The 15,082-nt window shown below is 35.8% G+C and overlaps 2 protein-coding genes across 2 annotated transcripts; both read left to right on the top strand.

The window, feature by feature from the left end:
* The first annotated feature begins 1,801 nt into the window (after positions 1-1,801).
* Positions 1,802-2,423, top strand: LOC106621367 (uncharacterized). Its single transcript, XM_014240203.3, has 2 exons — positions 1,802-1,951; positions 2,058-2,423. Exons 1-2 carry the CDS (start codon positions 1,942-1,944, stop codon positions 2,321-2,323), a joined length of 276 nt encoding a protein of 91 aa, XP_014095678.3. The 5' UTR covers positions 1,802-1,941; the 3' UTR covers positions 2,324-2,423.
* A 2,322-nt stretch (positions 2,424-4,745) lies between these two features.
* On the top strand, positions 4,746-13,407 carry Muc91C (Mucin 91C). Its single transcript, XM_014240190.3, has 3 exons — positions 4,746-5,900; positions 10,786-10,870; positions 10,978-13,407. Exons 2-3 carry the CDS (start codon positions 10,835-10,837, stop codon positions 13,051-13,053), a joined length of 2,112 nt encoding a protein of 703 aa, XP_014095665.3. The 5' UTR covers positions 4,746-5,900; positions 10,786-10,834; the 3' UTR covers positions 13,054-13,407.
* Positions 13,408-15,082: the final 1,675 nt, after the last annotated feature.

Raw genomic sequence — 15,082 nt, 5'->3', positions numbered from 1 at the left:
CAAATTTTTCACTAGTTATAAGCCTCGGCTGGTATGGCCTCCAGAGCCCTCAGCGAATTCTGTTTTTTTCGGTTTCGGCTTATTTTTGGAGCGCTATTCGCTATTCGATGAATATAGCGTTCTCAGCTACGTTGTTATGCACCTCTTTTGGGACCTCTACTCGACGTCGTTTTTACAAAAGATTCAGTTCTTATGGTACGAAAGTCATAACAATTCATAAGTAAATAAAATATATTTCTAAACATAAGCATGATTTGAATTTAACATTTTCAAAATCAAACTACAAGTGCATGATTCAATTATATAAGGTTGTGTTACTACGGAGCGTGCTTCATAATGTCAAAAAACCTGTTTTTGTTTTTCTCGAGAATTTTATGCTTACATTTGGATGACTTTGCGTGTTTTACAATCCATTCTTATTCGGTGTTCACTAAAAATCTCATTTTCATTGGTTGAACTCTTTGAAAATTTAAAAACGCAACAATGCAAAGCAAAACGGATATTATGAATTAAAACACTTTTGACAAATTGTTATTCTTGAGCTATCGAAATAACCTTATATAATTGACTCATGCTACAAGTACAATCCCTTGGATTCTTATATCGGCAATAACGTTTTTTCTCTATTCGTAAATAATATTTTCGTTGTATTAAATAGTTTATTACAATATTAGTTAATGTACATATACCATAGCTAACGCGTGCCCGGATCTACTAGTAAATTAGAGTAATTGGTTCACACAGTCTCTACTCGATCCAAACTACTAAAAAAATAATGAGGCTTCAATAATTATGAAGCTTCAATTCCAAAATATTCCATTGATGTGTCATTATGTAACTATTTAGCTCAAAAATGTACTGATCAATTTGTTACACTTACTCAAGTTTACTTCTTCCTCAGGTTATATTTCGCAGGCATAAAAAAAATCTATACAAAGCTAAAATTTTGCAAATGTCATCATCATTGGCAACAGATTGGCTACGTTTGGTAATAACAAGTGCTTTATGCTTTTAACTGTGTAATGACATATCCATGTATATATGTATGTATGTAGGCGCGATCAGTTGCTATGTTCATTCACTTTCGCTCTCAACATTAATGGACCATGGAAGCGTTGGCGGTTGGTTGGTTGGTACCTTTACACTACCAAAGCTTCGCCTAATAATTCCATGCAATTAACTGCAACTTGTGTGGCGTTACTTCGTTGAAAGGCGCTGGAAATATTCGTAATGCTTTGCTGTACTTAATTGTTAAAAAATATTTTGTAACAATTTTTACTAAATATTAGCCCATCTATTGCTTGCTGCCGGCGTTGCTCGAGCCTCTCACGCTTGTTTAATTGTTTGCTTTACTAGCGGCCATCAGCATGCAATGCTAGTATCTTGGTCAAGTGGCTAGCGTTTTCGGGCCACTTGTGGTGCCATGTTGATGCGAAAAAGTAGCAGAAAAATGTTAAATCAAAACTTATAGTATCGCAAAATACACATAACATTATTTATGCAAATTATCTTGTGAACGGTATGGTTATGTAGATCACGAAGTTATTTAACTTACTTTCGTTAGTGCATAACAAAAGTCATATGATACAAGTATGCATCTGTTTCCTGGGCATCTTATAAAAATAGAAAAATATTTGCTTCAACTGACCTTTACCAAATTCGCCAACCCTATATTGCATGCAGTCATCTTGCAACCTACAATAATTTGCGCGTAAATGAATAATAATCAGATTGCACGCGCAAGCACTGATATCAATTTACAAGTCTTTTAATGTTCAACAAATGGAGATCTAGTGCCGACTAGTGTTTTAAAATGGCATACTTTTTATTATCATTTCATTTTATTTTCAATAAAAAAGCATTTTCACTTATATAAAAGCCCAAGCGCACACCATGTCAAGTACTATTGTATCTTAAGAGAAACAAAAATAAAATTTGAAAATGAAATTCGGTAAATATAATTAACATTTAATCCATTATTATAAAACATTTTTGGTTTTAAATCAGAGTGGAATTATTAAAAACTAACGGTGCTTTTTCCTTATGTTTCCGTTCAGCTCTCTGTTTTGCGCTCACCGTAGCTCTTGTGGTCAGCGTTTCTGCTGACGCCGGCCAATCTGCTTGCCGTGATCGTGTAGAAATCGGTCAGACCTATCAACATCACTTCGATCCGGCCAAGTATTGGTATTGCGAAACCTTTGGTGAACCTGCTGTGGAGAAGGACTGTCCTAAGGGTATGGCTTACATGCACTTGCTGAAAGAATGCATTCCATGGGCTAGCTATCAATGGAAGCCACTTGAAGATCCACCAACTTTGGCATAAATGAATATGAAATATACTTATGGGCGAAAATACTCGGCGTGAGAGGTTGCAGTTGTAAAAATAAAACAGAATATATTTGTAAATGTAAAAGCAAAAATAATTTTTTGTTTCGCATGTGGACAGGAATACATTTTATGTGAGAATTAAGTGTGCTTTCAACATCTTGTTAAGATTCTACTTGTCGTAGGATCCTTATGCTAAAACAATTAAGTTTAAGTGCATTTGTGGAAGTACTGCTAATGTGTCTTCCATTATTTGCGCGGATCTTTACATCTTTATCATAAAAATCAATATTTTTTTTCGAAAATTATCAATACCAACGTACGTACATAGACGAATGCCGGCATCATACTACTTATACTTACTGTGTTCAAGTTGAATACTTCATTTTATGTTACACAATTGTTTAAAGCGAAAGGTCTGAAAGTTGTTGAAGTATTGATTGGTTGTCGAAAGCGTGGTTAAAAGGTTGATGAGGAGAAAAAAAACTAATCATCTCAAATCCATATTTATATATATATATATATATATGTATTTATGTTTGAAAAATAATTTCATATCCAAGGCAAGGGTCAACGATGACCAATAATTTCCCGCCCATTGCAGCAAACACAAACACAAAATGCTCGTATTTGGTTTCACATTGCATATTTGATTACGCTATCATTTAGTTTCGTTGATCATTAACTACCGTCACTCGTGAGAGCGATTGAGTGACGTCAAAGCAATTAAAAAATCCATATTTTCTGGCTATTTCCATATTATTTGGCGACGGCTTGTCAAACTTGTCATGTTTCTCTCAACAGACTAATTTCTGCGTAAGTATTTCGAATTGTTATTTAATACCGTTTGAAACTTTTTCGAAAACCTGTAGCTAAATACTAATTGAACCTTGCGCATTTGTTTAATAGCAGAGTTGTAAGTTGTTTGTACAAGTATATGGTAGTAGTTGTAATAGAAGTACATAATTACATATGTACCTACTCGATTACTACGATTACTCTGAATCTCTTGCTAGTCTAAAAATTACAAATTTTCGGAAAAGCTTTATGTCGAATCTACTGAACGAATGAATTCAGGACATGCATTTATAAACTTAACATTGTTATTATTCTGATCGATATATCGGTATATATAGCGGTAAATGGATTTTAATATTTAGAACAAATATAATCTTTATAATGCAGCTAATGTAACATAAACGCCTATATAATAAATACATACAAGAACTGACAGCCGTAACTCACTAAATAGAGAAAAAGCTGTCAAACATTTTATCACCGTTTAATTTTTAAGTATAATATTTGAAAGAAGAGAATTTGGTCACCCTAACAGACTTAAGATAGATTTGTCCATCTTAACGTGTTTTTTGGTATCTCAAAGGAGTGATCGAAAATGGTCCTAGTAGACCATGACGGAGATCACGGGAATAAGCCTCAATACTAACACGATAATCAATGGCGATAATAAAGAAGATGAAAAAATAAGAATTTTCAAAGAAATTTCAAAGAAGGCTGGTAAAAATAAATCCAATAAATGAGTTAAGTAATTTGTAATCGATAGGGTCACCTTCTGTGACGTTAGAAAGATAAGATATTGAACTAAGAAAATTTCTTGCACAGTTTTGGAAGTATTGTTTGAGTACGCGTCAAAGAGTAAACACTGTCCTGGAAGGCCAATTGTTGATATATCGATAAAAATAATGAAAATCGTCCAGTTCAACCATCATGTAAATTTGTTTCGACAGCCCAGGAGCTAAGATTTGCACCAAAAAAAATTTTGGAACCTTTTAAATAAGGATGCATACATAAAGTAGCTCGATGTATAGATGACACGCCCCTTAACTCATAAAGACTTTATAGACCATATTTCTATCTGCGAATCGTCGGTGAATCGCAATAAAATGAATTCAATTCTGAAGTAGATGGTTACTGGTTAATATAAGTGAATCATTTACGACAACGTCAAGCGAAAACGATCTTATTCGAATCGTGGTGAGCTAGCGCAAAACAGAGGCCAAGTCAGAATTGACTGTCAGGAATGTTTTGATATGTGTTTGTTGGAATTGGCAGTCCTGTGACTGTCTATAATTTGACTGTCTTAAGGAAGAAATCGCCCTGAAGCGGCCCAATTTAGCCAATAATTGATGAACTGTGTTCCATTAGAACATTGCCAGCGTACGATGACACGCCAGAAGTTTCGGGAGCTTAATTGAAATGTTCTCATCCGCCTTATAGTCTCGACCTGTCACCAATTCATTATACTAATTGTGTCTCATATTATTATAAAGGTATCAATTTCTTCAGCTTCATTTCATAGTACGTAACATATATTTCTACCAATAAAATTCAAAGCCATCGGTAGGCTTTAAATTAAATACGTTTTTGTATATATATTTGCTATGACAGTGAGCATAAACTTATTTGCTTTTTAAATATTATACACATTAGTGTTTTCACACCACACCAACTACTGTTCAATCGAATAACTACACATTCACTATGCCTTACTTTAATTGAAGTCCCGAGCAGCAGCTAATAGGCCACAACTAATAGTCTGACGTAAACTAATTTACTAATTATTACAAAACTCTCAATGACGTTGCAGCACTGAGTATTTGAAAATGTTAGCGTGTATAAAATAACGAGGTATTCGTTTAAGTTTGAGACAAATATCGGTAAAAAATGCACAGTTAATATCCGTATCCGCTGCTATGATTTACGAAAGCTATGAGAAAATATGCCAAATCAAAATAATTTCGCATTTGACTAGACGCCAACAACTCGGAAAATAAACAACTGAGCAACTGCAGCGCACAAGTAAAATTTCTCAAAACGGTTTGCGCTTGCGCACAGTTTTACTCTGATTAATAAGCGAAGTTAAAGAGCACCAAAACGCAGAAGAAATTAAAAGCGAAAACACACGATTCTTTACCAAGCAACCGTAGATGCAAAGCACACAGAAAACGAAAATATTTGAGAGTGAGACGTTTTGGTTGAGCGCCAGCGCTTTCTGAGTGCCACTGAGTGTGATGCGCATGCGCGACGAACATTTTGTTATCGTTATATTGTACTTCAACGTAAGTTGTACTTTTATTTGAAGAGTAGGCACATCTATCATCAAAGCAAAACATAGCCACCGGCAAAACTGCAGCATCGAAGCATATACAACAAAATTATATAAAATTGTAATAGATTTTGTGGAATTGAGATTTTGTTTGAAAAATGAATTGAAGATGTATGTAAGTACACTTGGATGTAAAATGAAGTTGAAAAATATTTGAAAACACCGACACACTCACAATATTATACAAGGCGTAGTATGAAGTGGTCGTCGCTCAATTGCCATACATACTTACGGCACCAAAGTGGCACTGAGAAGTGTATCAAAGCGTAGCTTGAGAAAATGCAAACACTATTTTTCGGTATAAAAATGCAAGATGCGCTCGTTGAAAGTCGCAGTTTACATTCAACTATCGGAATCGGCTACAACTTGTGGTGATAAGCAAACGAGGCGGAAAGTTCTTCATATTTGGTCAAAAACATAAATATAAGCATTAACGGAAACGGAATTGCTGGTTTGTGCACAAAACAAAAGTTTTATTAATAAAAACATATACAAATTAAGGATATTCGAAAAAGGATACTGCTAAAAATTATAAAGTGAAAGCAAGTGAAATTAAAATTGATAAATAATGTGTCAATAACACTGCAAAAAAGAAACATAAGAAATTTTTTGTTTTCAGCGATGTTCTTGCGAGGACAAAAATATTAACTGTTTCTTTAAAACAAAAAATACTAAAACTGAACTAACAATATAAATAATTTTGAATAATATTTTTAATATTCATATGTTCAATTTCATATGTTCTTATAACTCATTACGCGAAAAGTTCGAGCGACTTCGGAGTATACGATATTAACATCCTCCGATTTGTTTTTATAAAAAAGCTTTGCTCAAGGAGTTCATATTATAGTGCATGTATATTAAATTTAATTAAAATTAAATGATTTTCAATCGCACTTATTATAAAATATAAAAAATAAGTTTGGTGTTCAACTAAAAGTTTCCCGTTTTTCAAATGATAGGTTTCCTATTCAAACAAAAATAAGCTGTGATGTTTGTTTTTTTGAATTTTTGCATTTTGAATCCAATTGTTTGAAGTTTAAACATGGTTGGTCAAAAGTTGCACTTAAAAATTTTGTAAAAAATAGTTATACAAAATACATTGCAAATTGAAAGAAATGTGTTTAATTGATTGTGAGTTCGCACGATTTCAATTTCAATTATATTCATAATATCATTGATAAAACCAAAATAACCAAGACACATTGAATATAGGAATTTGATTTCTCATATTTCTTTACATTTTTTTTTTTTTTTTTGGTTCCTAGTTGCAGTTTTGGTTCAATTCAACTGTACTATATTATACTTATTTCTTGTACTTATACACACATTACAGTCCTGTATGAGTAAATAAAAAAAAAGAATTAGGAAAAAGTGGGGCATTTCTTACTTAACGAGAAGAAAATGGGAAAAATCAGCAAAGTTGGGCGAATCGTCTCTATAAAGTCATCCAGTTCAGATCAAAAACTTTTTGACAATTTTGATCATATTATTATGTTAATAAAGTAATACAATAGCAAAGTGCTTTCTGGTTCAAAATCAATTCGGTTCTCCACTCTTTTAAGTTTCTATTAAAAACTATCGCACTCTTTTGTAATATTTTGCTTTCTGGATTCTGTAAAATATACTTCGGGACTATAGACATTTAGAAAATATATTTTTGCGGTATACATACATACATACATATGGTCATCTATAATGCAAAACAAAATAGCATTTAAAAAAAATAAATTGAGTTTTTTGTTTTTTAAGCTTCATTGCATCATATTACATGTACGAGTATGCACAAAGTTTTAAGCCTCTCTATCAGATATAACATTTTATAACCAAAATGAAATTTTTTTTTCAATATAAGTAGTTTCTACAATATTTTAAATCGTTTTTTCTTTCTCCTGTAAACTTATGAAAAGTGATGTTATGTTATATTACATTTTAGGTGAGGATATACGCCAATAAATCTAAGATTTTATTTAAAACATGTCTATATACACATACATAATATTAAAGAAAATAAAATCTTGCTTCAACTTCTTTTTAATTACGTGTTGAAAAACTAATTTGATATATATAATGAAATAAAATTGGTATAGCGAAAAAAATAATATAATATAATTATTTATTTTTTTTCATTGGCCGTGAAGAATATATATCATATTAATATATTATTTGAATTTAATTATTGAATTATCTTAATTTTACATTTATATTTTAAGCGGTAGTTAACATTCAAAATATCCAAATTGAGCCTTAAAAAATTAATTAATTTTATCTCTTAAAATAGTATTTAACATTACAGTAGGTACAAATAAACGCTAATTTACAGCGAACGTTATGTATACACACACAAACTCATGTTTTCAGACACTCATCCGTACATATGTAAGTTATCTTATTAGAAAGTTTGCTCATAAAAATTAAAACATTAATAAAGGGACTCGTAATGCAATGACAGCATTAAATAAGCGCCAAGTTATGCAACCGAACGTGGTTGACTAACGGTTGTGTTGCATGCATCAGTGGTGAGGTGACGGCAATGACAGCAGCGACAGCATTAAATGAGTCTAAAGAATAACATTGAAAACTGAAAATATTGGAATTTCGTTTGCAAATGAAAATGACAACAACGAAAAAGCGTAAAACGAAAGCAAACACATAAAAACGAAAGTTAGACACAACAAAATGCATTTGCAACCGCAGTTGTTGACAACGAAAATTGAAAAAGAGACAGCCGCAGCAACATTTGATGCCAGCACAAGGAACAAACACTTAAATTTTAACTGCTTTTTCCGAGTCTTTTTTTCTCTCATAACTCATTTTTATTTTACTGTTATTTTTGGTTATTTAAGGCCTGAAAAGGCAAACGCCAACAAGACATATGAACAAGGAAAGAAAAATAGAAAATACATTGCAACACAATGAAGAAGCAAGTGAGCGCCGCTAAATTGCATTCAACGAACTTTGTCAACCGCCAACCACACTATTGCTGTTGCCCCCACCGCCCGGCCATGTGACCTCCTGTTATGTGGCGTGCGATATGAGTATCTGTGCCACTTAAAGCCCTGCTTTGCATATTTTTTTTTCACTGATAGTCAAAGTTTACGATGCCTCAATGTGCATGTGGCAGATAGTGTGGCTAAGCAGGGGGGTGTGAGGCTAATGAAGCGTTTGCGCGCTAACAGAATATTTGAACTGATGGATTTGCCCACATTAACACAACCAGCATTTGATGCAGCCGCTGGCAGCAAGACGCATTTAGAGGCATAAGTTGGCTGAAAAAGCTGTGAATATCCGTTGTAATGTCACCATGACGATAACTGTGGGGGGTGGTGGGAGGCGGAATTAATTTTTCAACTTTTCGTACAGTTTGCATAACAATGTGCACATGTGCAGCACGGCTTTGAAAATTAATATTGCATTTTGCATGTAAATGCCCTTAAAGCCATACTCGTTCGGCAAATTGAAGTTGGCGCGCGGCTTAAGTCGCGCTTATCCCAAATTTTCGGGAAATATAATAAATCAATATTACGAGCTTTGCATGTTAATACTAGGATTCTATTATAGTGGCACTTTATCTACAATATAACGCGTTTGTATATGCGTACGTATTTAAAAAATTATACCCTAAACATCCAAACGCAAACGTCGGAGACCCTATAAAATATATATACATATATATAACTGATGATCAGCATGACGAGCTGAGTCGATTTAAAAATGTCAGTCTATCTGTCTGTATATGATCTACACGACCTACATAATTCCTCACTTTATGTGATATCGATCTGAATGATTCGCACGTTCTTTGCTCCCCAAGAAGCTGCACATTGGTTGGAACGGCCATTATCGGACCACTGTAGCCTATAGCTGTTATACAAACTGAACGATCGGAATAATATGCTTGTACGGAAAACTTTTTTAGTTGCCAAGGTATCTTTACGAAATTTGGCACATATTATTATACACGTAAAGGCTGCAAGCCTCTAATAGATTATTTAAATTGGATCACCATATCATTTAGCTGTCATACAAACTGACCGTCAAGGTGAAGATCTTTTGTACCCTTTTATGCTATAAGAAATGCAACTGTGAAGGGTGTTATAGCTTTGGTGCAGCCGAAGTTAACAGTTTTTTTTCTTGTTTTTTTTTTTTTATTTCGATTCTGTTGGTGATTTCGTAACGCAAAAGAATTCCATATTGATTTCAAATTGATTTTTCAAGCATCAACGTCGCCATCGTGCCATCCCAAATTCGCAAAATGTAGCTATATAGATTCACATGTAAATGAATTCCGCCGACTACATACACATGCGTACATACACAACTTTGCAATTGAAGTTTGTAATTGCATTCATTGCGCATGCGCTTGTGACTGAGCACGCGCTCATTGTTTGCGAAATCGCGTTCGCATTTGGCGCCCGTGCGTATGACGGCCAACGCAGCATTCGCAGTGGACTCGAAACCGTTCATTTGCGTAATGCTGCCATTTGAAGTTGCTTTGTTTCGGTTTATTCTTCCTTCGTCTGTAATTGCAATATTTTCTTTGAACTTCGCTACAGAAGAAGTAGTGCGAATTTGTATTACTTCATGCCTATACATATATACGAATATACAGGTAAACATTTATATAAAAAAATTACTCGGGTTGTATAAGGTGTTGCCACTTAAAAAAACTTATATTTGGTGCTAATATAGAATTGATGATGATTACTGACCGTTGAGACATTGAACCAATTCCAATTATTTGATCATTAAATAATCTAGAAATCTTATAGATCGCTGCGAGCTTTAATACCTCAAAATCACGTGTTCTAGCAATTCTTTTTATGTCGCATTTATTTGTACATATACCAAAAACGGGTTCAAATAATACACATAAACTATATTTATTTCCAAAATACTTTAGACATTTTTTAGTTTCTTTAGATTTGAGAAATAAATATATAACGGGGAAGTTTGCTACATACATATCTATATACAAATAAATGTACGTACATATAAGTTTGTATCTATGCAAACTTTGAATTCAGATACGCAACAAGTCATGCACGAAGCTGTAGTTCGTTACAGTCTTCGTTTTTTTACATAAAATTCGACACGGTTTTATAGATAATGGAAAATGCACTCCAAAAAACACTAACCATGGTCTCCAATGTAAATGTGCACATTAGTATATATGTACAACTAATACATAATTACAGTATTATAGCAGCGAGAGATTTTACTGGACAACACTCTCACTTATGTCATCTACAAATTATAATTACTAATTCTTTTAAACACCTATATTTTTCCAAAAATTTCAGAATGAGAACTAACCTCTCTTGTTTTATTTGCAGATTATAGAACGTGAGATTTTCAGCCTTTTCCTCATTATCCGCTGCCAATATGAAGGTTTTTCATTCCACAGCGAAAGCTGCAACGGTACGTTTATCACTACATATTACATAGATATATGTATATATTTATTATACTAGTTTTAATTATCGCTTTCAATGATAAACAATAAATTTCCTCTTTTCTATTTGCAGCTGATATGTGTTGCACTCTCTTTTGTCAATGCAGAGCCTCCAGTGAGCTCTTATTTGCCGCCAGCGTCGGGACCAGCTACGTCATATAGCTCCCAACCACAAAGTAGTTATACTCCAAGTGCGCCCACCGGGGGCGCATACGCCAGTGCACAAGGTCCTCCAAGTTCAAGTTATGGCGCACCCCCGGGACCAGCACCACCACCACCTCAGCGCCCATCTACTTCATATGGTCCACCCAGCAAACCCTCCCCTAGCTATGGAGCTCCACCGTCGCCCAGCTATGGCGCTCCACCTAGTCCACCAAGCTCTAGTTATGGAGCTCCACAGAAACCTCGACGTCCAGCTAAGGTGCCCGCTTCAACTTACTTGGCCCCACAATCCCCTGTAGCATTTTATGGACCTCCAAAAACTTCTCCACCTTCATCGAGTTACGGCGCTCCCCCGTCACAACCAGCACCGCCATCTTCAAGCTATGGAGCTCCTCCATCTCCACCATCATCTAGTTACGGTGCCCCTCCGTCTGCACCTTCACCCAGTTATGGCGCACCTCCATCCCCCCCAGCATCCAGCTATGGAGCTCCGCCATCACCTCCAGCATCTAGTTATGGTCCTCCAAAGAGTGCACCTCCATCACCAAGTTATGGCGCACCTCCATCACCCCCAGCATCTGGCTATGGAGCTCCTCCGGCGCCTCCCGCTTCCAGTTACGGCCCTCCTTCTCACCCTTCTCCACCATCTTCCAGTTATGGTGCGCCTCCTTCGCCACCAGCATCTAGTTATGGCCCTCCATCGCGACCTTCCCCACCAGCATCCAGTTACGGAGCACCGCCATCACCACCCGCTTCGAGCTATGGTCCTCCAAAGAGTCCACCTCCATCTTCCAGCTACGGGGCTCCACCTTCTCCACCAGCATCTAGTTATGGTCCTCCATCGCGACCTTCACCACCCGCATCCAGTTACGGTCCTCCAAAGAACTCACCGCCATCATCAAGTTACGGAGCACCCCCATCGCCACCAGCTTCGAGTTATGGTGCTCCAAAGGGTCCACCTCCATCTTCCAGCTATGGGGCTCCACCTTCTCCACCAGCATCCAGTTACGGAGCACCGCCATCACCACCCGCTTCAAGTTATGGACCTCCTAAGAGTCCACCGTCTTCTAGCTATGGTGCACCCCCTTCACCACCAGCTTCTAGTTATGGTCCACCTTCTCATCCTTCTCCTCCATCATCAAGTTACGGAGCACCGCCTTCACCACCAGCTTCCAGTTATGGACCTCCAAAGAGTCCACCGTCTTCTAGCTATGGTGCGCCCCCTTCACCACCAGCTTCTAGTTATGGACCTCCAAAGAGTCCACCATCGTCCAGCTATGGTGCACCCCCTTCACCACCAGCTTCTAGTTATGGTCCACCTTCTCATCCTTCTCCACCATCATCAAGTTACGGAGCACCCCCTTCACCACCAGCTTCCAGCTATGGACCTCCAAAGAGTCCACCGTCTTCTAGCTATGGTGCGCCCCCTTCACCACCAGCTTCTAGTTATGGACCTCCAAAGAGTCCACCATCTTCCAGTTATGGTGCGCCCCCTTCACCACCAGCTTCCAGTTACGGACCCCCTTCTCGACCTTCAGCCTCAAGCTACGGACCACCAAAAAGCGCACCACCTTCATCTAGCTATGGCGCTCCACCAGCAGTGCCTTCATCTAGTTATGGGGCACCAGCTCCACCATCTAATTCATACTTACCACCATCGCCATCAAATTCGAAACCTTTTGCTCCATCAAAACCCGCTCCACCATCTACATCGTATGGTGTTCCAACCGGATACAGTGCACCAGCACCTGCTCCAGCCCCTTCGTCTAGCTATGGAGCGCCTTCAAGCAGTTATGATGCCCCCGCTCCAGCTCCAGCCCCAGCACAAAGCTATGGAGCACCTGCACCAGCATCCTCATATCAGGCTCCATCAGCACCCTCTTCTGGTTATAGTGCACCTTCTTCTTCATACAGCGCCCCAATATCTGTGCCAGAGACCATATCACAGAGTTACTCTTCCGATGGTGGTTACAAATATCGCAAATAGACCATCACATTACAAAAAGACCCAGTTAAGATAGACGTATGAGGTAAAACAATTTTTGGCGTAATCGAAACTTATCTGGTGTCACTATCTAAGTGATCGGCACTATCTCTGCCTCGATTTAAATCACATTTGAAAATTATTTAGGTTTATATGGGTTCCTTCCAAAAACTCAGCGTTGCCATTTCTTCGCCTGTAATGAAGTTAAATATACATACATACATACATTTCTCATTTCTCATTTCTCATTGCTCATTACAAGCTCATTTCTTTCGATGTACGATTTCGTTTGTAAACTATACTCTAAGTTTCATATACATACATAAATGTATTTCTACATATGCATAAGTAATAACACTTTCCTTCATTTTCCACTTTTGCATTTTTTGTAAAATATTTGTGCATTATTTTCATTAAAAATGTTAAAAACATATGTGTTTTCATTTAAGATTTCAATATTTTTAAAATAAATTGTTAAACAAAAATGTATATGTTCTATGACTTTTTATTCCACAAACATTCAAGGAATCATACAAAAAAATATTTCCGGTTTAGGTTAGATAAAAGACACAGATAAATATACGAGTAAATCGCTAGATTGTAATATTTAAATAAATTATGAGAAAAAATATTTACTATTTCAAAAATTAACTACTTCATGTTTTTGATAAAAATTATTTTTAGTCTTCATTAATATTTACATTTATCAAGTTCATTAACTTGTTATTAATAATCTTAATGGTTTTAGTATGTAGATACTATAGTAATATTTTGAACTGGTGTTAGTAAACAATTTGGTTGCAATAATAATTTTTAAACGCTTAGTAATTTCTCTTTCAATTTCGAATGTTATATTCATCATTTAAATTGCTTTTTTTTAATTTTAAATATTCCTAGACTGTTCTTATTTTTAGCTAAAGTTTTTAGTTTACATCTTTGTTAAACATCTATCTGAGCATCTCTTTCTATCCGAAATGCATGACCTGATCTTGTACCAAACAGGGAAGACTCAGCAAGTTTTCAATCACCTACGAAAAGCTGATGGGGTTTTTTCACACTCGTTACACCACAATTACTCTATCACTTACCACACATCTACTTATATTAGGTAATACATTAATTGTTTGTAAACAACCTAAACTTATTTGCCAAATCAGTCGCGAAAATCAGTCTACAAATATATATTATATTTTTTGCATGCGCATACATACCAAACATTGAAACCTACGTAAATACGTGCAAGTTGACAATTTTGAGACAATGGCTTGAATGCCGGTATCTTTAACTCAAGTTTCCCATCATCATAATCAGATGTCAGGAAGATACGGTAACGAAATCACGGCGCTGCATAAAGATAATCACACGCAGGGCATGGGAATTCATGGCGAATGCAAGTGTGTTTGTTTGTATGGCATGTCATTAGGTTACTAGGAAAATACTTTTATTATACCTTAAAGGTACCCACAAGTGCATGAATGTACCATATGTTTGTACCATTACAAGTAACATAAACATCTAAATGATCGTATACTTACAAATAATTAACAAAAAATATTGCAAAACCATTTACATATACTATATATATATATAATAACTTAAGTTTGCCACAAACTTTTGTCATTCGTCTTGCAACAAATTGTGCCATTTTCCATTATGCACATCTAAACCGTTATGTAATATATAATATATTACATTTTGATATAAAACACTACGCGAATAGCAACCCAGCCATGATCTCTCACCAAATAAAACCCATAGATAAAGAGGTATATGACTTAGGAGGGGTTAGTTGGTTGCAACTTTATTTATTACTCTTTTATTTAGCTCTGAAGCAAACTCTATTACGCCCTTATGGTAATTGGTAGTAATAATAAATATGCTCGAGGCGGTCAAGTTCACATTAAATTCCCATTAATAAAATCGGAGACGCGTCGCTTCAACGCACAACATTGCTTTTGGCTTACATAAATATGTAAATGTTTGTATATATTATGGTCTTTTTAGTAATATAAGTGTTAATTGCGATGGGCTC

Source organism: Bactrocera oleae, chromosome 2 (assembly GCF_042242935.1).
Source record: "Bactrocera oleae isolate idBacOlea1 chromosome 2, idBacOlea1, whole genome shotgun sequence".
NCBI lineage: Eukaryota > Metazoa > Arthropoda > Insecta > Diptera > Tephritidae > Bactrocera > Bactrocera oleae.
Note: the sequence above shows the minus strand (reverse complement) of the source record. Positions and strands in the feature narration are given on the sequence as shown.